We start from the raw sequence: 25,774 nt of genomic DNA, 5'->3' as shown, positions 1-25,774 counted from the left end.
GAAAAGAAAGAGAGTAAGAGCAGCTGATTTGGTAGCTGGGTAGTGTCCGCAGACCCTGTCGTCCCCTGCGATTGGTTGTGTGGTCTTCCATTAGTCTCTCCTTGTAGTCTGATTTATTTGTTCCATGATTCCATTAACAGTAATGCTTTTTTTAAAAAGTTTTTATTTGCTTTGTTTCTTCCGTTCATCAACTCACGCTCAACATGATTGTTTGTCTCTAAAGTCATTTTTGTGAAGACTGATTGGTTCATCCAATCCTGTATCCAAACAATCAAATGCTACTATACCACTCCCCCTCGCTTCTTAGGACAAAGGAAGAGGAGAAAACATAGTCCTGGCTGACTGGTCCAGTTTTGATTCTTTAACAAAAAATTCTGTGCATTGTCAGCTCTCACTTTCTAAAACGGCCTGTTAGGGTCAGTGGAGGTTAAAGGGGTTTTTTGGCCTTTAGTGGCCCTAATATGCCGTTGTAGACATTCTGACAATGAAGTGGTTTATTTAGTTAAATTTGCTGTTTCATGTTTCTTTTTGCTAGTTTACAGATGCCAAATTTAAATTATAACTGAACTTACTAAACAGTAACAGAAATGCCAAATTTTATAAAAGAAAGTTTGTAATCCAGTTTTATACTTTAGGCAAGTGATTAAATCCCCATTCTAGCGTGCCTTTTAAATATTTGCATTGTTGTTGAGCATTTCGGGTATCTCAGTCATGCTCTGGTTTTTTTAAATTATTTTATTATTATTATTGTGTTACTCGGAAGTGGACTTGGACTTGGAAGTGGATAAGCGGGGCAATTAAAATTTGCTGCTACCTATGACCTAATCTCAGGACTGAATTATCGACAGGGATATGCTTCTTTGAATATTATTTTTGCACAGAGAATGTAGATCCTGTATATTTTTTAAAAAAAAGTTTCTCTAGTTTTTTGATTGCGCTTTGGAAGCTTTTACAGTAAGAAGTTACATTTAATAAGCAGTATATGGTAGAAGAGAGATTAACTGTGGTGTGTTGGAAATAATAACAGTTCAGTAGATTGAAAACATAGTGTGCAATTACACAGTCAAGCTGGAATGATCGTGTAGGCACGCTCAGGTGAAAGTTGAACTGTCTTTGACGATATGGTTATGGCTCTAATCACGACAGGAAGCAACATTCTGTGCGTAGCTCAAATGTTTTTGCCGTTTACTAGCTGTCATTCGCTGGTTACTTGCTGTGGTAGTAAAGGAGAGAAACTGATCAATAATTGACTTCAGTTTGTGGTGCATTCACACTCCCCCTCGGTCATGACCATATTTGATCCTCTGTTTTCTTCCTGCTGGCCTGCTCCTTCCCTCCTCCCCCCTCTCTCTCTGCTCCCAATAGCTTGTTTTTGTTTACTCTTTAATATTAACACTCCTCGCTGTCTTCAGTCTTATAAATGAAATTGTTCTCATTGAATCCAGTGTTTTTGTAGATGCGTCATGTTTATTTTGGCTCTCTTTGTTTTCAAAGCTTCACATGCGCACACACAGTCTCTCTGTCTCTTACCTGCTCTCTCTGTTTCCTGTGTGACTCAAGCACACTAAGTTGTGTCTCTTGTTGTTGTTGTTGTTGTTGTTGTTGTTGTCGTTGTTGTAGGTAATGGGCTGAACTCTCCCCACAATGGCGAGAGGGCCTCCCCAGCAGAGAGGCAGTCCACCATGCCACCTAGTGTCCCCATACGGAAAGACAAGAAGGATGTTCCGGTAAGCATGCAGGAGTGGCTCCAGGACCCACAGAGGTCTTGAGGGAGGATGCAGAGTGCTGCCATTGTTAAAATTATTAATAATCGGCATAACACTGTGTGGAGAGGAAAGGCCAAGTCAGGTGAAATGTATTGGGTAGTGTTTTTGTCAGTGCAAAGCCAGTGAAGGATCATGACCTTTGTTGCTGTCAGAGCTCTTGCTGATCATCACTGTTTTGTAAAGAAGTGGAATTTGGGCATCTCCCAAGTCAGTAATGGATTATAAATCACGGGAAAAATAAATTCCATAATGTTCAACCCTTGAGAAAGCTTAGAGGAGTGCTGTAGGAGAAGTTATGCACTTAGATAGCTTCATCTACATACTTGTCAAACAGAAGCACCAGATGGGTGTACTTCAAACTATGACTAATAGCTTAGTGAGCTAATTCAGCTACAATTCTTTTATTTACAGCATGTTTTAAGTGCACTATAGACTATCTGCTGGGAGAATACATTTTATATATACAGGTTGTTATGTTCGTATATATCATCCAGTCATTGTATTATTGATGTTTTAAATGTGTGTTTGTCTCTTCCTTAGAAGCCAATCAGTAATGGTCTCCCCCCAACACCCAAAGTCCATGTAAGTATTAGTCTTTTTTGCTTCGTTTGTTTGTTTTTAAGAGAAAGTAATGTAGTTGAGTTAATTGGATTAGTGTTGTAAAGACTTCTTGGCATTGCAGGATCTTAATATTCAGACCTTTTTGTTCGTATACAAAAGCTTTAAGTTGTTTATGTCCAAAACATTAAATTAAATTAATTTACTCATTTGGAAAACAATGGAAAACAAATACATAAGCATTGTAAAATATGACTTTTTAGTGCGGAGTGTCTCACTAAAGGCATTTAAATAACAGGGTCTCCAAATCCTTTAAATTAAAAAAAGAAAATCTTGAACTTCTTTCTTCTTCTCCCGTTTCCAGATGGGTGCGTGTTTCTCCAAGGTGTTCAACGGCTGTCCCCTCAAGATCCACTGTGCCACTTCGTGGATCAACCCTGACACCAGAGGTAACCAACAGGAAAGCACTATTAAAGTTTATTTTACAGGTGTTGTTTTCACTTTTCATTAAGCACAGATAAAATGCTCTTTTGTGCGTTTCAGACCAGTATTTGATATTCGGAGCAGAAGAGGGAATCTACACATTAAACCTCAATGAGCTACATGAGACAACGATGGAACAGGTGAGACTAGAAATCGGATAATTTAACATAGTGTTATATACTTTCTGAAAACAGGGTATATTAATTGTAATGTTATACATGTGAGATAGTCCAGTGTTCGATTAGTAAATATAAAACTGGTCTTTGAATCAGATTGTTTTAAATGTTCTGGCACACTGAGATGCTCAGATTACTTTGTGTCCACCTGCAGCTCTTCCCTCGGCGGTGTACCTGGTTATATGTCATGAACAATTGTCTTCTTTCCATATCTGGTGAGTTGTCGCACATCGTTTTGATAGAAGTTTGTGGCACTTGACTGCCCTTTTTACTTTCACCCATTTGTCTCTGAAATTGTTCTTGGATTGGATCATCAGTGCATGATTTTTGATACAATGTGTTTTATTTCTTCAAATATGGTTTTATAGCTTGTATCATAGGTCAATACTATTATTTCCTTTTAACTGTTTCTTCTATATCCTGTTTCATTGCAGGAAAAGCCTCTCAGCTGTACTCCCATAGTCTAAGCGGTATGTTTGAACAGGCCAGACAGTTACAGAAGTTACCAGTAGCCATTCCCACACACAAGCTTCCTGATAAGATCATTCCCAGGTAACTCTACAACTAGAAAATCTAAGCTGTGAAATATTTATGGCCTCTGTTGCCTTGTAGTTTTTTCCCCCTACATAAATTAAATGTCACTCCTGCTTATTTTTAAATATGTTTTCAATAAAACCAGAAGTTTGTACCAGTTCAGCGCTATATTTGGATCATATTTCTTTATTAATCTGGTTATAGGAAGTTTGCTGTGTCCAATAAGATTCCAGAGACTAAAGGGTGCCAAAAGTGCTGCGTAGGTGAGTTTCTGTAAATGCTGATTTTACATTTTCTTTTGTCGAACACCGGCCCATTTTCTTGTTTTTGTTTTTTAATTATGTTCTGCGACTAACTTTATTTAACTGTATCAAATTCGGACTAGTTGCATGAAACTAACTCGTGTTATCTTGTAATGTCCTGTGTGGTGTTTGTGCAGAACAAAAAATAGCACTGAATTATAATTTTTGTGCAAAGAGGAAAAATGCGAATGTATTCATGGCTCGTGTTGTTTTTGTGCAGTTCGTAACCCATACACAGGTCATAAGTACCTGTGTGGAGCCTTCCAGTCAAGTGTCATGCTGCTGGAGTGGGTGGAGTCGATGCAGAAGTTCATGCTCATCAAGGTCAGTTTTGAATCTCCCCAAAAATCAAGATAATTTTCATTTCATTTAAGCTCCTTTCCTAAGCACGTTTTATTACACAGTTACAAAAAAGAAAATAAATATTTGCACACACAAGAAATTTTTCCATAATGCTAGCAGTTTTTTTTTAAGATCAAAAGTTTGAAAAGACCAAGCACGGCGTTAATTTTGCCAGGCCACAAGTTCTGCAATCCTAGCAGATCAGCTGATATTAGTACCAGTCAGTCAGCAAATGGCTCAGCTGATTCCAGTCAAATGATTATATGATTATATCTATAACACAGCACATCACTTTCTAAACTTTTCTTCCTTTTCTATGTAACAGACTATTGACTTCCCACTGCCATGTCCGTTGGAGGTCTTTGAAATGTTGGTGGTCCCTGAACAGACCTACCCGCTCATCTGTGTCGCAGTCAGTAAAGGAACTGAACTCAACCAGGTGGTCCGATTTGGCACAGTCAATCCCAACTCTACCTCCTCCTGGTTCACAGAAGCAGGTGAGAACACCGCCCGGCTCTGTCAAGTTAAACCAATAACAGTTTTCTTTGGTGGGAACAGCACGGGAGCCGAAGTAATCCTCTGCCTTTTTTCCTCCTCTGCAGAAACCCCACAGACATGTGTGATCCATGTCACTCAGCTAGAGAGAGACACGATCCTAGTCTGCCTCGACAGTGAGTCACTAATAGATTTTTACTCATCTTACCCATTTACACTGTGTAGTTGGATCTTTTCAGGTTCAGATTTAGAAGTTATTTACACTTATTTTATTTGTTTTACTAAGCTGTTTCCTCTCTCTTTTTTGTTTTTCCTACTACAGGGTGTATAAAGATAGTGAATCTCCAGGGTCGGTTGAAATCCAGCAGAAAGTTGTCAGCCGAGCTCACCTTCAACTTCCAGATTGAAAACATCGGTAAACAAAAACAGAAAGACCTAATGTTCTCATAAAAAAATTGACATTGACATGGATATCTTCTAGTGGGTTTGTTACTGTTAATCTGTAAACAAATCTTAATCCATATTGTTTTTCCTTGGGGTCTTTTTTCTTCCTGTTTTTTTTATCCAGTTTGCCTCCAAGACAGTGTATTGGCCTTCTGGAGACATGGCATGCAGGGACGGAGTTTCAAGACTAATGAGGTAAGATTCATACTGAGCATGTTTAAGAGTAAAACACGCTCTTCGGGTGGCCTCTGTGCGCTGTAATAATGTTCAGTCCGCAGCATCAGGGTGTCTTATTTAATCTTACTTTACTATGATTTTGCTCCTTACTGTGGGTGGTCAATATAGCCTCAAAAAATCACATCACAGTAATTCAAGGGAAGTGTAACCCAGTGTAACAGTTTCCATTTCTACCCCATATTTATGTGGCCTTATGGATAGTATCATTACACATTAATTACACATTCCCAAAAGCTGATTCTGTTTATCTGACGTAGCATTTTCAGTCAGAGAAACGTTTTGTCACTCATCCAAGTGATAAAATGTTTCTCCCACTGAAAACGCTACGTCCAGATGAACAGAATCAGCTTTTGGGGATTTACTTACCTGGGTGATTGAGCATGCATCATAATTACACATTCTTACATGGTTGCAAACCAGGATGTCAAAACGTTTCACTCTGACTATCCACCTGTTAAGCAATGACGCATCAGCCCTGCTTCCAGGTCCAAGCTCTCCTACTGCGTTCACTGAAGCTGTCGCCACTTTAACCTGTTGCAATGTTTTGTCTCTTGTTTAATTTTGTATAAGTCTGTAAGAATAATCAGTGGTCATTGTCAGCCTCTGTGGGTTTTTATTAGCACTATTCATGTGCAAAATGTCTTTAAGATCAGTTATTAAAATCTTAATCCTTTATATTAAATCATTAGTGAGTATTTGGCAAAAGTCTGATGAGACATCTCAGTCAGATCATCAGTATTTTACGGCACCATTTAGCACCTCTTCTGCTTTCTTTCATCAGATCACTCAGGAGATCTCAGACAACACACGCATCTTCAGACTACTGGGATCAGACAGGTGAGAAACACTTGCCTGTCAGCATTTCCTTACAGTTTCATACCTGTCACACACACATGGACACACATTTAGGTCTCTGTTAACACTCTCTTTAATGTCTCACCACTAAAGACAAGACAAGCAAGAGGCTGAGGAAAAAGGCCTCAAACTTCCCAGGTACACTCACGGGTCGCTGGCCACAGACGGCCCAAAACTTCTGCCTCTTTCTATCGGAACTTTCAAATCCTGCTTAATGCCAGATGATGTCGATCAGGAAAATTCAGAGAGAGAAAATATGGGAACATTTTTTGATTAAATGATGAGAAAAGAGACAACAAAATTATATCCAGTCTGATTCCTTCCTGCTTAAACTGTCAGATGCCATAAGTTCTTTCAGTTTAATGCTGGGGTTGTAGACCCTCGACAAAATGCCAAAATAGACGTACTTGTGTAGAGGCTGGATCATTTTGGTGTCTGTTTTCTCATTACTGAGGCTGAGTATCTTCAAGTTGTGATGTGTGATTCTTTGGGTTGCTCTGAAAGAGTACTAACAGCTTTCTCACAGTTTTTCTCTGGGTTAGGAGAGTACTCTTAGCTTCAGAGTAAGTCATGTTTCTCTACTGCCTTTTTCCAAATAACAGGGTTTTTACAAACTTGGACCATGTCCTGTTTTTTTTTGTTTTGTTTTTTTTAACACGCTGAAAATCCAGCTGGGCTCTTCTTTCGTCTGGGAAAGGGTGAATTGTTTTGCTACCTTGACTTGAAACTAAACTAGATGTTGTGTGTGTGCGTGTTTTGTATCCGTGTGTGTTTTGTGTTGCAGGGTGGTGGTGCTGGAAAGCAGGCCTACGGACAACCCTACAGCCCACAGCAACCTCTACATCCTGGCAGGCCATGAAAACAGCTACTGAGACAGGCACACTAACATACGTGCACATAAAACACGCTCTGTAGACACCCCAGCTTTAGTACAGGAAAGGGAGTAAGCGACACACTCATCCCAACTCCACTTTTATCCCACCCCGCCTTCATCTTCTCACCTGGCCCGACTAGCAGTGTGTCTGGGAGATGTTCATCAGTGCACATGCGGAGTCCCAGTTGCAGCGTTTTATAAAGAACTGCAGTGTTATGTGTATGTGAAGTGTGCGTGTGGCGTTAGAGCAGTGGGTTGTAGACCCGTTTCTGACAGGGTCAGGGTTTTAAAACTCTTGACCTGAGGCCGCTTTAGGTCGGGATAGCCAGCTGAATCTCTGGCCCCTTCCCTCTACCCTGGATACATCACACTGGGAACAATGTCTAGCACGGAAATTTGACTCCAACACTACTTCTACTACTACTACTTCTACATATGCTACTAACACTACTGCTACTGCTGTTTGCGCTAAAGCTTCACAGAAGGGCCATCTTGCACAGAAAACCTACCCTTCTTCTTCATTGCTCCTCCTTCCTTTTTTCCTTACTTGTCCCTTTTTTTTTAAACCACACCTTTATTTATTTTGGCATGACATGCTCTTAACAACCAGGATGACTTTCCTGTTTTTATTTGTTGTCTTTTTAAAAAATAAAAAAAAGAGAAAACCAACTAAAAAGCTTTGCCACTTTCGCTAGCATCAAATTCCAATACTCGTCACCACACAAGTGCTTAATTGACCTCTATTTAATTGTTGTAAATATAAGTGTAGTATTATTTTTGACAGAGACGAACACTAAAAGGGTTGTGTAGATAGGTGTGTGTATAGTTGGTCTGTACAACTGTGGAGACGAAAAGAGAGACAAATAGGCACATTGCAACAGTAAATTCACTTCCTAGCTCCTTGATCATGTGACTAAAGTCATGAAATAAACACTCCTGCAGTCTCACAGGCGAACATCTTTAGTAAACTCATGGCGTGGACCTCAGGATCAAATTGAGCAAACACAGGACACCGATTGGCCATTTTTCACTCTCAGCGCGTCGCTGTCATAACTTCCTGCTTGTTTTCATCACGTGACCGTCATCAGGGTGGACGAAAATGATCATTTCTGCTCATTTCATTTTGTTTCTTCTTTTATTTTTTAATCAGAAATCTTTGTTTATTCTTTAGCAATATATATTTTTTTGCTATTTTTATTGAACCACTGGTGTTACAAATTTGCACAGAGAAAAATGTATTTCATAAACAAATGTGATGTCATTATAATATATGACCTTGTGTGTGTGTATGCACAGTGTGTATGTGTGTGCGCGTCTGTGTGCGTAGACATAGAATATGCACATATAAGAGTGTCATGTACAGATCTGGTCTTTAACAAGTGACAAGTTTCTGGCCATATTCCAAAAAAAATAAAAAAAAATAAAGCATCAGCAGATAAGAAAATACAAAAGAAAAGCTGGATATACAGAAATAAAACCATTTAATTATATCTGGTTAGGCTGAAATCTAATTAGCTTTTAGCCCATTGGACAGAAATGATGTGTTTACAAAGTAAAATGCAGACCTGAATCATCTGCAGCCAGCCTGTGTTCCACAGTTTTCCACAGCCGTTCAGTTTCTAAAAGGGCAAAAGTCACACAGAGACTGAACAGCGACCCACTGGCAACCGCTGGTCACTAGAGAAAAGTTAGCCCTAGTGTTGTCTGACCAGTTAATTAGTGGTTGTTGGTTGCTAGGTGAAACTGGTCACAAAGAAGTACAGCGCTTTTACGGATTTATTAGACCACCACCCAATGTAAGGTTTATAAATATATAATAAAAACTGTTACAGTTATTTGCTCACATTCCTGAGCAGAAAAATTAGTTGTTGAATGTTTAGTTTGATTCAGTGTGCAGGCTTAAATCTGGGTATAAAAGTAATAGTTGCCTCCTTTAAAAAATGCTGTTTGCTGCGATGAAGCACAACTTAATTTATGTTTGTCCACAAATCTGCATCTACCATCCGAACTATGGCTGACTGCAGCGGTGTACTAGCAACCAAAAGCAATCACAAGACGGTTTTTTTGTGCAGCACCCTATTTGTAACCAGTCTCAGCTAGCAACAGTCTGCAGTCGCTAGCAACCAAGTGATTTCCAACCAGTGAGCCACCGGTGTAACACAGGCAACTCTAAACATAGTACATTTCACTACACTGAACAATAAACAGTGGTGGGTTACCATTATTTGTCCTCAGTGAAATAATGCAATAACATGTATGTGGTGTTAACAGTGCATCCACATCCAAATATATTACTCTCCATATTGTGGTATTGAGTGGTGTAGCCTGTAGCATTATGAAATAATGGTTTGCTGGTTTAAATGTGGTGCAAAGGCTTGCTCAAAAATCGAGTCAGACTCATTAGTAGAAATTTCTGCGTAACACCTTTTTTTTCCTGTATTCCTGAGAAATATTTGCAGAAGTTTTCATTATCAGTTGTGACTTTTTTTTTTTAAGACCCACATCTGTATGAGAGCTCACACTACATGCATGTAGATGCGCACTGTCGGATGTGTAGGAGAGTCTATGTGTGGCAGTACACTACCATTTAGTTTTCCAAGCTGTGACACTAGAGGTTCCTTCTGAGGACACCAGTGTAGATGAACCTGAGATACCATGCGTAATCCTGAAATCTGAGACATTTGCCTATCGAATGGTTCACGTTCTCAAAGCTTATCTCCGAATTTTTTTTTCCCCATATTTATAGACTAAAGCAAATAATTTAAAAAATGCAGTAAATTGATCAAAATGAATACAAGCAACTCTTTATCAGATCAACGCGTGACACTGAAAATTGAAAATAAAATTTATTACAGGCTGCAAATCCTGCTTCAGCAACCTTGTGGTTTGTAGTGCATCTCTGTCCCAGAGATGAGGCACAGGAGCGGCTGCAGCATTGTCTTTTAAATGTTCAGGGGAATTGATTTCATCTGTCACAAGTCTGATTAAAGAGAAATCTTGCCATTCTTTGGGACTGACAGTTGAAAGTTTACCACAACTATGTGTTATTACCTGTAAAGAGTAAAACCACACAAACTATTCATAAAGTTTTCATCAGATGTATTTGTGGATACATTTGGAATCAACTTACTAGACTCCAGTTCGCTGTAAAGCAACAGGATCAAGTGCAGAAAGGTTGAACTCGGCGTGAGAACAGAAATGCTCTTCCCTTTTTCTTTCAGCAAACAATAACATGTATCGATTTTACTATGAATTGCCTGCAAAGTGCATTAGTGTCCCAGGTGATTGATTTAGCCATTAATGAATACATGTGCTTCCTGCCAACAACCATTATTACAGACTGGGAGTCATTTCATAGCTGCAGCCAAGTCCTTTATTAAGTTATTTAAGCCAAACTCTGTTACTTATTTTAAAAAAGATTAAGCCACAATAGTCATATTTTTACCCTTTAAGTTATGAATTCAATTTGATTGATTTTCCTCACTTGAGTGATTGAAATGCCAGTGTCATCATCAACCCCGCATGACCAGGCTCTTAGCGAATCGTACTATTTTAGAGGGGAAATGAATCAAGCATTCCGGAAATATTTCACTCTTCATTTTTGTAATGCTAAAATATGTTGTTGAAACTTCCTCTGGCCATATTTAGAAAATCTACCTCGTGGTATCTAGATAAAAGAAGAAGAAAAAAAAGTCTAATACTAAAGACAGCCATCAGCAGCACATAAGGTTAGTCTTCAACCATGTTCTCTAAACTTGCTCTTAACTGTCTGTCCTTTCAGCTGATGTGTGTAAATGAACAAAATTCATTTAGCTGAAAATGGCTTTTTCAGTGTGAGATTTTCTCAAAATATCCATCTCAAATAATTCTTAAATATCAGAGCTTAACACTTCTATGTATCCTCTTAGCTGCACACCCGACATCTATAATGTTTCAACATGGCTGGAAAAAGGGGGGGGAAAGCTATTCCTGCACCCCTAACCACCTCTGCCTATTCTTTCCTGTTAAAAACATTTAAGTTTGGGAAATCTGTCTATTTAGCATAACAACAAAGTTCATGTGGGATTGAATGATGCTCTGTTTTCTTCTTTCTGCCATCATGCACACAAGCGTAATCTATAATCCTTAGAGCAGGTGCCAACATGGCCTTCCTTCGTGGGTTTTTGCTGAAATGTTAAAAGTCTGTGTTTTATAACCTCAACTGGGCCTGGATCAAATCGCATGTAAAATAAGTCACAGGGACGTTTAATGTAGTTGGAGTTGGGGATTGTTTTCTCCAACAGAAGAAATTACCCCCCCCCCCGGGTGTGCCTGGTGCCCAGAGCAGATTTATAGAAGTCGTTTTGAGTTATTTGCGAAGCCGTTTGATCCGGGTCTCATCCCTATCTTAAACAAAACACAATACGTCACCTCTGTTCTGTGGCTATTTCATCACCTTTGTCTTCTGTTTTCATATTGCAATGCATATGTTATGTAATGTATATAGTGTAAAATAAAATGGGTTTGTTTTACATACTGTATAATTGCCTATATTTTGTTTCAGAAGTGTAACAGATTTATGAGATGACAGGTTAACACATTAAAAAGATGGAACTGAACCATTTGGGTCTTGGTGTGGTCATTTTGTGGTCACAATTCAGTGAAGGTCGTTTTCACCGATGACGTGGTAGGAAAGGCACGTGTGTTGCTGACGGGGTTAAATGTGGCTGGGTGGCATGTAACAGCTTTCCAGGAACCCTCAGCAGAACAGAGCCATTGTTAATGTTGGAAACACCTGTGGCATTTATACTGTGACAAGTCATAAAGGATGCTAGACCTCACCCAATTATCAGGCGGACAAGCGAAGCTTGCACAAAAACTGGGTCCCTGCAACAGGAGACTGGGCCTCATTTACCACAGTATTTGCATGAAAACATTCGTACCCTGCACAAAAACGAGTTTGCATGCAAGTATGGATTTATGAAGCGTGTGCAACGGCCTATTTTTTTCTCACCACCATGCCTATGTTGGTAAATCATTTGTAACATATAGGCTTGATCAAGCTCCGTACAACTGATATTATCGTGGTGATGAAGTTGTAAAAGAGAAGTTCGCAAGGACCGTGTGATCTGTCAGCCCCAGATGAGACATTCACTGCCGTAAGACAAATCTAGATCTGGCATTTACGAAATGGTGCCAAGGAATTATTTTGTAAGCGGCCTGTACACACAGGTTGGTGCATACAAGCTGTAAATTAGTAAATGAGGCCCAGTTACCTCAAGCATAGCAGCAAAACGTCTACATTATGGCTGAAAAATAAAGTTTCAGAATCATTGCTGGAAAGGTGGCAATAGTGAATCGTGGGATGTGTTTAGTTTTTAGTGTCACCAAAGTTTGTCATTCGTAGTTTGAGATTGTCCAACTGTTGTAGAAAGTTGGGAGTGATATTACTCTATTTTTAGACTGAGTGTTTTAATCTTAATAATTAAAAAATTAGGGAAAATGAACCAAATGAGCCACAAAATATACAGTCTGGACCTTTATTCAAAATTCTGACATTCCTCTTTCTTCACAAAACAATTCATTGGAATAATCATCACAATGACAAAAATGTAAATTATTGTCTTTCAGCAAAATGTTTAATCACGTACAAACATACACAAATTTTACCTGCTTAATATTTGTTCTCCTGAGTATATGCAACAATGTAACTCTGGGTATTGCTTAAAATCATTAAGAAGACTGAAAGAAAGAAAGCTGAGCTGGAGTGAAACTGTTTAAACTTGTGATACAACCTTTTTGTCAGGGTGCGGAAAAAAGGAACGCGTTATGTGTCTGGAACATTTTATAGAGGAAAAAAATGGAGTGAGACTTTTTACAGTGTGGGGCTACATTCATCACACATCTAAATGTTAACTGACACAAAATTATATTGTTTTTAACCATGGAGTCATGTTTAATTTAGGTTGTTTACTGCCTGTCGTTTTGCTAGTCTGTCGCTCTACAGCTTAACATAATAACACTGAATATTAGCAAAAGAGCTCAATATTTACTGTATAGCCGCATCATATTTCCCTCAGTGTGAAGGATTTTGTCATTAAAACATAAATCAGTTGCTTATATCTGTACAGCGTTTATACAGCATCTATAAGTTTTAAAGAAAGGAAAAACAGCCTCTATTTTCTCTCATTAGTATATATGTATGATGTACATGCATGTATTATACAGCATCTTTGTTCATGTGTCACAGTGCCTGTTTGCAGAGCAGTGCTCATACAGCTGTGCCGCGGTTCATCTCCAGCTGGACCAGTTTGGGGTTTTTCCCTGGTGACTCGTATTCACCATTATTTTGACTTTCTGGTGTCTTCTCACCTCCTTTCTCCTTTTTCTCATCACTAGTTCTGTTAGGAGGAAAGAAAAGGGTTTAAACTGAATACATGTTTTTCCTTTCAATCTTGCCTTCTTTTTGGCATCTTTGTTTCTTCAAGTTAAAGAAACTGCAGTGCCAAACCAGCCATGTGTCTAACTCCATGATGCTACATTATCTTTCTTACTTTTTCTTGAACAGTTTCTTGAAAGAGCTCCTAAAGCCTCCTTTGTCTTTGCGACTCCTCTCGCTGAAGGGGGTGTGGTTACTGTCCTCTGTCCTACTCCTCCACTTGGACTCATCGCCCCATGACTGGATTCCCGTGTCCTGATGTGGTTGAAAACAATATTTCAGTATTTACCAAGAAAATTAAGAAATTATACTAAAAATATGATTTTCATGTTGTCAGGTTCTGTGGTTTTGTTGTTAAAATGTAACTGGCAATTCCTGTACAGACATGATAATAGTTCTTTAATAATAGATGTTTGCTGAAACCCACTATGCTGAGCAGTCCATGAAGATCAGGGCTCTGCTTGTCACTGTCCGCTCTGTTCGCCAAGGGGGTCTGGACCTTACGGGAGGGGGTGGAACTTCCTTTGCTGCCTTTACTGCTCTGGCGCTCCAATTTGGCATGGCTGCCCAGTCCCACCCTTTGGAGATGGTCTGATAGAGGTCCACTGTCCAGACCACTCACTGTGTTCTCCAGTTGCAGTCCATTCAGTGACTTAACAGCAGAGATGAGATACATGTTGATTATGAACATCTACAAAAATGATTCTCCAATATTTTTATATATCTCTTGTAAATAAACTCACCTTGCTCTTACGTTGGCTGGCCTGAAGGGGGCGATGCTGATTGCGACGCATAAGAACAGCTTCGTCTGGAGAGACACAACCCCGGTTGGGCAGTTTGCTATAACCATTCCCTTGGCTTCCTATGTTGCCAAAAACATCACGGGTAGTTGACACATTTGTTGCTATTCCGTGATGTGACGCTGGGGGGGCTTTTGGGCACTTCACAAAGGCAATGTCAATGGAGGAATCAGAAGAGGCAGAAGAACAGCGGTCCAACATAGAGGTGTCACGAAGAGAGCCTCCATCTTCTTCATAGAGGTTCTCCAGCCCAGGGGGATCTGGAGGAAGGAGAAACTCTCCGAGGGCATCTGCCAGAGCAGATCCCGGCTGAACCTGGCGGAACTCTGCAGGTCTGGGAGGCAGATGATGCTGGCACAACATGGACCTCTCAGAGGACTCACTTTCTGGGATGCTGCCAAGACCTGAAAGCAAAAAAAAAACCCACACTGAATTGTTGACTGATGTAAAATAAGAACCAAAATGAGAAGTTGGGGGAAAAGGAAGTTTGGGCTATTTTGGTCATGTCCCCAAAAATAAAATTATTCTGGGGGAAACATCTGTCTGATGCTGAATAAAATACTGTGATAGGAGATGCCCAAATACTGCTTTGGTTTTGTATTTCTGTTTTCTTAAAGAGGATGTGGTTAAAAAAAAACGACTGGTACCTTTGTAAAATTCTGTTAGTAGCATGCAGAAAATTGATATAAACCCGAATCACCAAGCCTCAAACAATGGATTTAAAACTATATAATGTAAAAGTTGACCTGGGACATAAGACAGATACTGATGAGTTTAATTCAATTGTGCCCTGGATTTTAATTTTACTTGACTCATGTTTTTAATGAAATTGGTACTTCTTATTCAAAATGTGCACGGTGGTAAGCCAGTCTGTTGGCATGCTGACACCAGAGCATCCTGTGCGATAAACATCCTTTATAGTGGCCCTGTGTGCTGAAGTTTTCTAAGCTACCCTTTAAAAAAAAGTCCATTATGAAGTATGAAGTGTTGTCTGAGGATGTCTAAAAGGAAAGGTGTTAATTCCTGCTCCAAAGGGCTGCATTTGAATGCTGGGAGAAAACAAATTGAACTTGAAACATCCACTTTCCCACGCTGTAAAACTCCATTCCACTATCATTGCTCTAGTCCAATCATCTTTCTGTTTCTCTTCTTCAAGCCAATCACCCTCCGCTCTGCGTACTTTAAATTGCAATGCTCAACTTTCAGTCTCTCTTGCAGTCTCCTTTGTGCAATCCACCTCCTCCCCATTTCCACCTCACCAAAGCCCCCAGCTTATCTTCATTACGCCAGCATCTGTACTCTGGGGGGTCCTGCCCTTTTCCATTCTGCTGGGAATTCTTTATTTCAATAAATCATGTTCAGTTCCTTCTAATGATCTCCCCTTATTGAAATGTTTTGCTGACCTGTTGGTTTGTGGTTCCGTGAGTCCAGATCATGGCTGAAGAAAGGGAGGTGGGAGGGCCACTCTGCATCATAGCAATGAGTTTCAGTTTCTTGGTCTCGGTCCCAATCTTGGAAACGGTGCGACTGAATCTGTTCCAGGAGACACTGCTTTCTGCGCCTCACCTGGTTGGCATGTTCCCTGCAGTGAAGAAATGAAGAAATAAACTTTGTTTACAGCAGCACCCGACAGCTTTTTACATAAGTAATCAAGAAATACTGAAAGGAGTTACTGGACTGGTAGGAAAACATGGCAAGTATGGAACTGCTATTATATGTATATCTTTTAAATGAGAAAGCAATAACAAATATTAAGCATTTATCTATCAGGGCTGTGTGTCTGTTGCTTTTCAGAAATAATCTACTGAGCTTTAACTCTTATTCATATATTCATGTCTAACAGAAATGTCTGAGTCATGTAAACACTACATTAAATGCCCGGTAAACTGAATACTCACAGCATTGCACTGCTGCAAGGGTACGGTGAGCCAGTGTTGCTGGCTTGAATCCCACTCTCTACTGTCTTTAACAGCTGTTTCATGGTAGACCTGCAGGGGTGCACAGCACGGAGAACATTCAGCTCCTTCACACTGAAAATGTTTTGTTTAATGTTTTAAAGTTGATATTTTTTGAAGGATGGTAATCCTGACCTCTTCACCTCCTTGCGGTTGAGCAGCAGAAGCTCCTGATTGTGCTGGAGGAGGTGGTGGTACTGTGTAGTAAAAGCCCTGAACTGCTGTATGCACACCAGCAGCAGATAGTAGTCTGGATGCTCTGCATCAGTCTGCCTCAGTAGTCCCTACACACACACACACACACACACACACACACACACACACACACACACAGACAACTGAAATATTCATACATCAGATTTAATCTTCAGTCGTAATAATACTGAGTTGTTAATTGTCGTTTTATTTCTGTTTCTGTTTACTGATACCCTTTTTCTGCATGATTTCAGATATCGTATTTGTATCAAGTTTGTGTGTTGCAGGATATGAACATATAAGGACAATTCTGGCAGTGGTGTTGATCCAACCTGTAAAAGCAGCAGGTACTCAGGGATCCTCTGAACTGGCTGAAGCAGCAGAATGTAGAGGGAGGGTTTGGACTCATCACCTGTTATGTCACTCTGATAGCAGCACCACACAGTCAAGCACAATGCAGCACAGATGGACCAATCAGGATCAAAGGGAAAAACACAGCAGGTGTAAGGACTGTGAATTTCGTCATTTGTCTGAAGCTTTTATATAAAAACAAGGTTTGAAATGAAACTTGACAGGGCTTCCAGATACTTAAGTTACCTCCATTTAAGCAATTCTGAGAGTATCTGAGAGTTAAATCAGAAAACGACAGATATGTTGGGGTTGATCTGTGATATTAGCTGTTTTAAGTTTCCAGAATTTATTTGTTTTTAGAAGTATGCTGGTATTCTTTTTCATCCTGTCCTCCCTGCTCTGCCCCGTCATCTTACACTCTGTGCTTTTAAATTTAATATCAAAACCTGTCATATTTCACATTTTTCTGTTACCTCAAGCAAGGCCGAAGACTTCATGGAGCTGGTGGCCAGCATGTTGACAACTGACAGACAGTCTGGAAGCTCCTTCAGGTAGGACACATAAAAGTCCAAGAAATCACTCTGGAGGAAGAAGGAGAGATATACTGCCTGAGTTTGCATGCTCTCTATATACACTGGAGACCTGCATTTCTTTCTACCTCCATTTAGTGCACGAAACACTTCCAGCACTGTCAAATCTGCACAGATTGGGATGACAGAGTGCTGAAGGAGAGTCATGCTGAGACATACTCGTGGGATGCAAGACTCCACAGGGAAGCTACAGCTGGGAGTACGGCCAAGTCTTTAGAGCACTGACAGACACCCTGGAGCAGGATGAACAGAAAAAGCATCAGACTCATGGGAGACCCATCCCATAAATCCAGTTCATCAAGGAGGGAGGAAAACCACTCTCCTCCAAGAAGATCAACGGCACCCTCCTACAGACTGCACAGGCGTGGGATATCAGGGTGGACCTGGGGAATAAACTATACTTCCACCTGACAATATTCTGACAAAGGAAAGAAGGATGGATGCAAGGAAACCTCTGTGAGGAAAACCACTAATTACCATGATCTGGCCTAACAGTGCAGGACGGCAGATCTGACTGTTCTCAGGTGAAATTGTTGCAGGGGTTTTCACTGCTTGGGCAGTTGGAGAATGCTCATTGGTCTGAGAGTAGCAGGAAGAGGGTGGATAATAGCAGCACACAGGTTGGGGGAGTTGGTGGAAAAACCATGTTGCTCTAGAGTAGGTGTGAGCTGGAAGCCAGGAGAATGATGGGAATTAACCTGCCAAGAAGGGGACCTTGTGTTCAAAGAAGGTTGGAAACCATATGATTGGATCTTTTAATGGCTGAAAGCTACATTCACAAGTTAAGAGACTAAAGACATAAGCACTTTACATATATGAATTCAAATGTGTTTATAAGCCATCATCGCGCATTTTACACTTCCAACCTTCACTGTCAGATTAGTGTAAACAGTTTGTATCCTCAGATGGTTGTCATCATGTCCTTAATACATTTTTTGAACAATTTTTGGAAAACCAAATCCACCTTTTTTTGTTTCCTGTTGAGAAAAAGCTTGATTCAACCAGAATAACCCTATGCAATAATTTTACATAATGAGATAAAGTTAAAAACTATGTGAGCTCATGATTAGAAACTTCTGTTCATACTTTTTGTTTCTTTTTGCCTCTATTTTCCTTCTTCTTCAAACAGCCATAAGTGCAGCCCCATAATGCACCATAAAACGCCACAAATCCCTGTTTTTCAATTATGGTTGGTTACTTTTCGGGGGCTGCAATCAATTACAGCATTTCCTCCCACTCACTCAGCCAGCAGGCCACAGTTGGCTTTAATAAGATGACACCACGTGCTTCTGGCTTTCAGCTGTGTCTTCGCTCTGATAATATAGCTAAACATTCAGTAATAAATTTTTATAGCTTTACAGCTGCTCATTAAGGGGTTTTTTTGTCTGTTTTTTTGGCTTTTTTGTATTAGCAATGGTTACCAGACAGTAATGGGCCCCCTTTGCTGCTTTCAGATCTGTCCTAATTCTTCATTGAATAGATTCAACAAGGTGCTGGAACCATTTCTCAGATGTTTTGATCCATATTGACGTGACAGCATCTCACAGTTACTGCACATTTGTCAGCTTCTCATCTATAATGTAAACTGGATGGAGCGTTATCCATAAAAGCAGCCATAAGAAGATGGTACATTGGTCATAAAAGGATGGACATGGTCAGCAACAATTCTCAGTTGGTACTAAATCGCCCAAGGTATGCCAAGCAAATATCCCCCACACTATTACCAGACTACCAACAGCCTGAACAGCTGATACAAGGAAGGATGGATCCATGTATATATATTGTTCACCACAAATTCTGATCCTACATCCAAATGACACAGCAGCAATTTAGACTCACTGTCACGGTCCTGGGTCAGTGAGCCAGCGTTTTGTGTATTGTTATTGTATGATTTCTTTGTGGTTTGATTTCTAGTGTTTAGTATGGGTTTAGTTCTGTGCCAGTCTGTTTCCTGTTTTATTTTGAAGGTCAGTGTCTCAGGTCATTGTATTCTGTTTTGCTTCCCTCAGTTTCGTCAGGTTTGATTGCTCCCAGCCGTGCTCCCCTTGTGTTACTCATTTTCGTGTTACTGCCTTTTGTATCTAAGATAAGATGGCCTTTATTAGTCCCACAGGTGGGAAATTTGTCTAAGCCCTGTGTTCCCCGTGCTTAGTGTCACGTCGTACCCTCATTCTGGCCTGTGTGTTTAGTTTCCAGTTCAGTTTCCAGCCCTCCTAGTTTTGTTCTGTTTTTGACGTATGCCTGCAATAAAGTAGTGGACTTTGAATTTAGGTTCTGCCTCCACGAGTCTGCATATTGGGTCCTTTTTCCTGCCTGCCGGCACACAGCCATGACACTCATCAGACCAGGCAATGTTTTTCCAGGCTTCTATTGTCTATTTTTGGTATTCTCATGCAAATTGTAGCCTCATTTTCCAATTCTCAACCGACAGACCACCATATATTCATCTGCTGTTTCAAAGTTTGATATGTTGTGCATTCAGAGATGCATATCTTGATTGTAACAAGTTAGTATATCCTTCTTATCAACTCAAAGCAGTCTGGCCATTCACCTCTAGCCTCTGACATCAACAAGGCATTTTCACCCAGAGAAATGCTGCTCACCGGATATTTTCTCTAAACCCTAGAGACGATTGTGTTGGAAAATCACAGCAGATCAGCAGTTTGTGAAATACTCAGACCAGTCTGTCTGGCACCAACAACTATACCACATTCAAAGTCACATAAATCATCTTTTTTTTTTACCAGTCTGATGCTTTCTTTGAACTTCTGCAGGTCCTGACCAATTCTAAATGCCTAAATACACTTAAAGGATTCCTATATTATTTCAAACATAGCATAGAAAAAACAAACTGAGCAGGCTAAGAAAGCTGAAAAGGAAGTCCAGGAAAGACAGATTCAGATAACTGAAATTGAATCAACACCTTATTAGAAAAATGGAGGGAGTGCATATGTAGCGTTCACTGCCTGCTGGTTTAAAAGATGTTAAGAATTCAAAGACTTTCATTTTATTTACCAGTAGATGGTGCTCACATCAAAAAGGACAAGCTGTCACATTTGTTTTTGCGCTCTAATTCTGTGTTTACCTCTTTACTTGTGAGCCTCATGAATATATCTCCCATGATGCCTTGCCACTGGCATTTGAGCACACGTTCTTGAAGAGTATGAAGGAGCTCAAGGTGCTGCTGGATCAGAAACCTCAGAGAGCTGGGAAATGGACTAAAAGTAGGAAAAAAGGCAGCAGAAAAGAGGATCGAGATCACTTTTGGCTTATAAACATCAACATTCTTACAAAACGTGAGAAAACCTGCATTTGTGTCAGTTAGTGTGCCATCTTGTGTGGCAGACATCTGACAGCAGGACAAGCAGTTTAAAACAAATGCAATTATTCACAAATAACATTTGACCCAGTTCAGCAATGGCACCATTTCACTGGCGCTTTTAGTCATTGGGAGCACGTGTGCTGAAGCTAAGCAGTGATTGAATTAACAAGCTGTGTGGAGTCTCTTTAACAGAGTGTCTTCTCTGGTGTTTACAATGTGCCTTTATTTAATTTGTTTATTTCCTGTTCACCCATCACTGCAAGCACTCAAATTAGATCAGGAATATATTCTGGCGAGTGTTGATTTGTGTGTCTCTGTGTATGTATCAGGTAGGGGTTAGTAGTGGCTGGGACATTTCTTCTTTCCAAGAAACTACTTTAATTTAATTTACTTTAAATTATCAGTCTGAATCGAGCCATCTTAGGGTGTCAGCAGGCTTACCGTTTGTCTTTGGAAGTGAGGGCTTCTGATCCGTTGAAGGAGATGTTTGCCTTCAGAAGCAGAGAAAGGTGGGACACGTAAACTCTCTCAGACTCCAGCAGCTCCAAGGCTGCTCTCTGTCTTTTATCTGCACATACAGAACACAATATACTTTAAACTCATAGAATAATCCTCTTTATTCTCAAACCATAAAAGCCAGATATCTATGAAAGGGAACTGCAAAGGGGGCCAGGCTATTGGCTGGCCTTTACTACCTGTGTATAGTATTTTTTGTAATATGCACCTGTTATAAAAACCTGCCATCAAACATAAGGCAAAAGCTGGTTAAAACACCTTTTTATATGGTCATCTATGTTGACTAAAATCCCATTTTAACAATTATATTTATATACTGAGTTTTGCTTAAATTAACAAGAGTGGTGAAACTCCTACCCATCGTTCTGTCTGGAGGTGGTAAAATCCACCTACTTCTGCCTTTAAACTTCCTCTGACTACCAAGTAATGCATGATTCAGGATGTAAAAAGAGACTGTGGTTAAGTGAGTTCGTGCATGGATATGTGCACTATCTACAGTAGTATCATTATCAGCAGAAACAGGTGTATTTCTTACTTATTTCAGTCTGACTATTGGTCTCAGGACAAGATCTTTGCTGGTCCTGCTCAGACGTGGAGGCTGCAACACACAAACACTAGTATGAGCAAACTGCCTGTACGAGTCAGTCATTTTCTCGCTTACACTCTTTGCATAGTAAATGTTGAAATACACAGACTCACTCTGAGTCGACGTGGTGCTCCTCGGCGGTGACCCGCTGCTCTGCATATTGGGGAAAAAGTGCTGAATAACACTGAGTTCTGATTGGCTGGGCACACAGATGTGTTCATCACTGGGTGCTGTCAGCACATCAGCCTTGGAGCTCTTTCTGCTAATGGCCCAATCAGCACAGGTGAAGGAGAATTAAAAAGAGCGCTTATTTGACAAAGTTACATAGGAAAGTTGAACTTTTTGGGTCACCATCAGGGAGCTGAGTGGGAGATTTAGATCACCAAAAACAGTGAATAGTTTTTATATATGTGTACATTTATTAACACTACCACCTTTTTCAAAATGTTGCAGCCCTACCTGTGTGGAACTGACATCATATCTCTGTTTTCTGAGTGCAGCAGTTCTATCCTCTTCTGAACATCTCTTTGTCTGCTGGAAATGTCCCTGATGTGGAACAACGCCACATTCAACTCCTCCTGCAAGAAGATTAAAAGGTGCCATTAGTTTTACTTTGGTAGACTGGAAAAGTCACTATAGTGAAATGGGAAGTGCCAGGGTCAGATTTTAAGGGGAGAATTTGGGATTCAAATCCAAAAGAGAGAATTTCTCGTATGCATGCACATTAAAAAATATTAGCAACATAGTCCACGTAGAACTGCCTGTTGAAAAGAAGTGTGAGAGCCTGAAAGAGTTGCCTTCCTGCCTAATTAAATTAGTTTACAGTCTAACAGAGTCCAAGTCAGATGTTCTAAATTATGTTTCAGAGGCCACACCAAGAGTAGACTATGTATGTGTGTGTTTTTACTGTCTAGCTTCTCCAGCACCTTAAATGTGTTGAGCGTGTTCTTGAGGCCCATTATCTTATCATCCACATCAGTCTGATGGGCCTGGAGCTGCTCTTCCAAACCGTGGTCCTTTTGACGCAGCTCGCACAGCTCCGCCAGCGCCGCCCGGAGCCCCTCGCGCAGCTCAACCACCAGGCCCCACAGCTGCATCACAAGGAGCAGTTTAACATGTTATGTTTTCACCAGTGTGCTTAAGGGTGTGTCAAATTAAAAGAGGAGAAATAACTGAGGAATTCAAAGTTTTAAAAATGAGAAGGAGCTCGGTATCGATGCTTCTCTATGTTCTTTGATTTGATCCATCTGATTATTTACCTGATGGTATTTGTAGGTTGAATCCATTTTTCATTACTTTAACCAGACAGTTTAGACGTTATTTCATTTATGCTATCTTTTAAGATAGTACTGTGTGTCCTTTGTGGTCTTCGGGATTTCACTGATGATTTTGGCTCCATTTTTTAACTTCTGTTTTGCCAATTTGCTCCAGCTTCTTGCACTTGATTCTTTGTGGTTTTGGTGCATTTTGACTTCTTTTGTTCTGTCTTTTAAACCCTTATCATTATGTTAACCCTTCCCTGATTACATTCCATACATAGAGAAATCTTTATCTTGCTTTTTTTTTTCTCTGCTCTTCCATTCTTAGTTTTCTCATGCATAGCTGATTGAATTTACTTCACGGGCATAACTGAATCAGCTCATGGGAACATTACATGGGTTTAGCAGCTCTCTCTTGTCCTATCTTTCCATCGCTCTCTTGCTTTTCTTTTTCTCTTGGTCATGTGAAAGGCATCAAGCAGGAAACTCAATAGACCATCTGTCCTGTTTGCCTTCTGCTCTTATTCCTGTGTAATAGCTGACTATGTGTCTATACACCTGGAGGCTACAGCTCTAAGGAGTGGCTAAATAATGATTCATAGATGCATCTGCATCTATGAATGCATAGATCTTAGTATTTACTCATATCAGTTGCCAATATTGAGTTTAGTTAATCTGAATAAGAGTGTTATTTAAATAATACTTAAGAGGGCATGATGTACTAAAGTGAACTCAATTTGGAGACTGAATTCTTATACTGTACAAGTGAGTCCTGTACTATAAACTATTCCACAAGGGTTTAAAAAATAAAGTAACGTTTTAATGTTTAATGTTTTAATGTTCTGAATAAATAAAGAGATTTTGTTAAAATGTGATGAGACCTAGTGCAAATTTATTCTATATTATATTATTATGTTAAATTTATAACTTCAACTTTACACTAAAAAAAAAAACCTTATAAAAAGCATTTTTGTTGTTTGCTCTGTTCACTTTTGGTAGCCCATACTCATTGTGGTGAAAATGCTTCACTATCCCAGGCAATATGCTGTCTTCTGATTTGGGGTATTTGTCTGCAGAGTCCAACATTGGATAACTCCCACTTCTCGATCTTTGTTGGAATAAATCTTGATTCATCATAAAATAAAGCCAATCAAATATTCTTAAAGTGTGAGGCACAGTGAGTCTAAATGTCAGCAAATGTTGATATCTTGGCTAAAATCTACTCTAGTATAAAACTATTTTAAGACAGAATTACTGATGAGTAAATTCAAAGATTAGATTATATTCAGGGGTGCACCTAAGTGGTCCGCAGGTGCGCATTCGCTGTCAAAATAAAAGACGCGCACCAGATAAGAAGTTGCAACGCGCGTTTGCGTACATAAGATTTTCTGGAGGATGACAGACATTTGTTTAGAACTCTTAAAGATGTCGAAGAAGCAAGCTCCTTTAAGCAATTACTTTGGTGTTCCTCCACCTCCAAAGAAATGTCAGAAGGAGTCCGAACCGCAAAAGAAGCGCGTATTCTCGGAAAAGTGGTTGCAGGAGGTGAGCTGGCTTCAAACAAATGATGAACGCACAGAGATGTGGTGCAGAATATGCCGTGAAAATCCCACTCTAGCGGAAAAAAACAGTCTTTTGTATGTACGCAAACGCGCGTTGCGACTTCTTATCTGGTGCGCGTCTTTTATTTTGACAGCGCATGCGCACCTGCGGACCACTTATGTGCACCACTGATTATATTGACTTTGTGTTTTAAGCTACAGGCAGCGTAAGAGCACACTGCTCTAAGTCACCAACACAAAATGTATTAAAGATGTCTTTATAAATTATTTTATAAAATAAAATATTAAAGTTTTGCTTTTTATAGAAACATCTTGTCTCTTCTTCTGGCTCAGTTGTTAATAGACTACGGTGGCCCCTAGAGACAAAGCACGTACAAACTCCAAAGCACATGCAAACTCCAAAACACATGCAAACTCCAAAACACTTGCAAAATCCAAAACACTTGCAAACTCCAAAACACTTGCAAACTCCAAAACACATGCAAAATCCAAAACACTTGCAAACTCCAAAACACATGCAAAATCCAAAACACTTGCAAAATCTAAAACACTTGCAAACTCCAAAACACATGCAAATTCCAAAACACAACGGAAGTGCTCCAGGACGCTAGGGGCAGTGTTGAGCTTTTGTTACCTAGTAACTACACAAGCCAGGAAGTACCAATGACCGGATTTGGGCTCTATCCCAATTCAGGGTCTGCAGCCTTAAAGGCCGCATTTTAAGGCCAAAGGCTGTCCCAATTCAAAGGCTGCTCGAAATGCGGCCCTCAAATGCGTCCTTAATTTCCCTGAATTTTAAGGATGGGTCGGTGTTGCCTTCATGGCCCAACATATCCCAGATTTCATAGCGCGGCGGTGGTGTGGATAATTTTGCCGAAAAAAAAAACGGAGGAAGCGGAGCCGCCAAAGAGTAAACTTTCAGAAGTAAGTACTGAATATTATGTCACTTATTTATGCGCAAATGTTTTTATAATGAAGAACATTAAAACATTACTGTTGGCCACATGTCAGCGAAGTTAAGTGACATTAGCGATGTTTGTACTAACTTGGGTTTAAAGCCTTTACTTTAAAATATACGCCGTTCAATAGTTGACTTTAATCTTACAGAGAATGTGATGATTTTATGGATAATTAAAGTCAGTCATATATCCACA

At 39.9% G+C, this 25,774-nt stretch overlaps 2 protein-coding genes across 4 annotated transcripts in view; one reads left to right on the top strand and one right to left on the bottom strand.

Moving 5' to 3' along the window:
* Positions 1–11,664, top strand: part of LOC100707684 (mitogen-activated protein kinase kinase kinase kinase 3) — a 45,151-nt gene extending 33,487 nt beyond the window's left edge. The window contains 14 exon segments of the mRNA XM_003438227.5: positions 1,621–1,727; positions 2,307–2,348; positions 2,689–2,773; positions 2,868–2,947; positions 3,138–3,198; positions 3,418–3,535; positions 3,722–3,780; positions 4,040–4,143; positions 4,487–4,658; positions 4,764–4,832; positions 4,979–5,071; positions 5,225–5,295; positions 6,119–6,174; positions 6,977–11,664. Coding sequence (XP_003438275.3) covers positions 1,621–1,727; positions 2,307–2,348; positions 2,689–2,773; positions 2,868–2,947; positions 3,138–3,198; positions 3,418–3,535; positions 3,722–3,780; positions 4,040–4,143; positions 4,487–4,658; positions 4,764–4,832; positions 4,979–5,071; positions 5,225–5,295; positions 6,119–6,174; positions 6,977–7,064 — 1,205 coding nt within the window. The 3' untranslated portion in view covers positions 7,065–11,664.
* Positions 11,665–12,581: 917 nt separating this feature from the next.
* The window catches only part of arhgef33 (Rho guanine nucleotide exchange factor (GEF) 33), a 53,218-nt gene continuing 40,025 nt past the window's right edge, over positions 12,582–25,774 (bottom strand). For 2 of the 3 annotated variants that reach the window (XM_025897540.1, XM_013268433.2), the window contains exons 3-17: positions 22,726–22,890; positions 22,259–22,377; positions 21,913–22,061; positions 21,749–21,811; positions 21,139–21,265; positions 20,461–20,593; positions 17,259–17,366; positions 16,767–16,859; positions 16,375–16,523; positions 16,183–16,272; positions 15,688–15,866; positions 14,228–14,688; positions 13,912–14,136; positions 13,600–13,739; positions 12,582–13,446 (exon numbers count right to left, since the gene is read on the bottom strand). In XM_025897540.1, coding sequence (XP_025753325.1) covers positions 13,317–13,446; positions 13,600–13,739; positions 13,912–14,136; positions 14,228–14,688; positions 15,688–15,866; positions 16,183–16,272; positions 16,375–16,523; positions 16,767–16,859; positions 17,259–17,366; positions 20,461–20,593; positions 21,139–21,265; positions 21,749–21,811; positions 21,913–22,061; positions 22,259–22,377; positions 22,726–22,758 — 2,199 coding nt within the window. In that variant the 5' untranslated portion in view covers positions 22,759–22,890 and the 3' untranslated portion in view covers positions 12,582–13,316. The remainder of the gene's footprint in view (positions 13,447–13,599; positions 13,740–13,911; positions 14,137–14,227; positions 14,689–15,687; positions 15,867–16,182; positions 16,273–16,374; positions 16,524–16,766; positions 16,860–17,258; positions 17,367–20,460; positions 20,594–21,138; positions 21,266–21,748; positions 21,812–21,912; positions 22,062–22,258; positions 22,378–22,725; positions 22,891–25,774) is intronic. The other variant, XM_013268434.2, reaches the window with a different exon arrangement.

Source organism: Oreochromis niloticus, linkage group LG13 (genome assembly GCF_001858045.2).
Source record: "Oreochromis niloticus isolate F11D_XX linkage group LG13, O_niloticus_UMD_NMBU, whole genome shotgun sequence".
Taxonomy (NCBI): domain Eukaryota; kingdom Metazoa; phylum Chordata; class Actinopteri; order Cichliformes; family Cichlidae; genus Oreochromis; species Oreochromis niloticus.
This window is presented reverse-complemented; position numbering and strand designations above follow the sequence as displayed.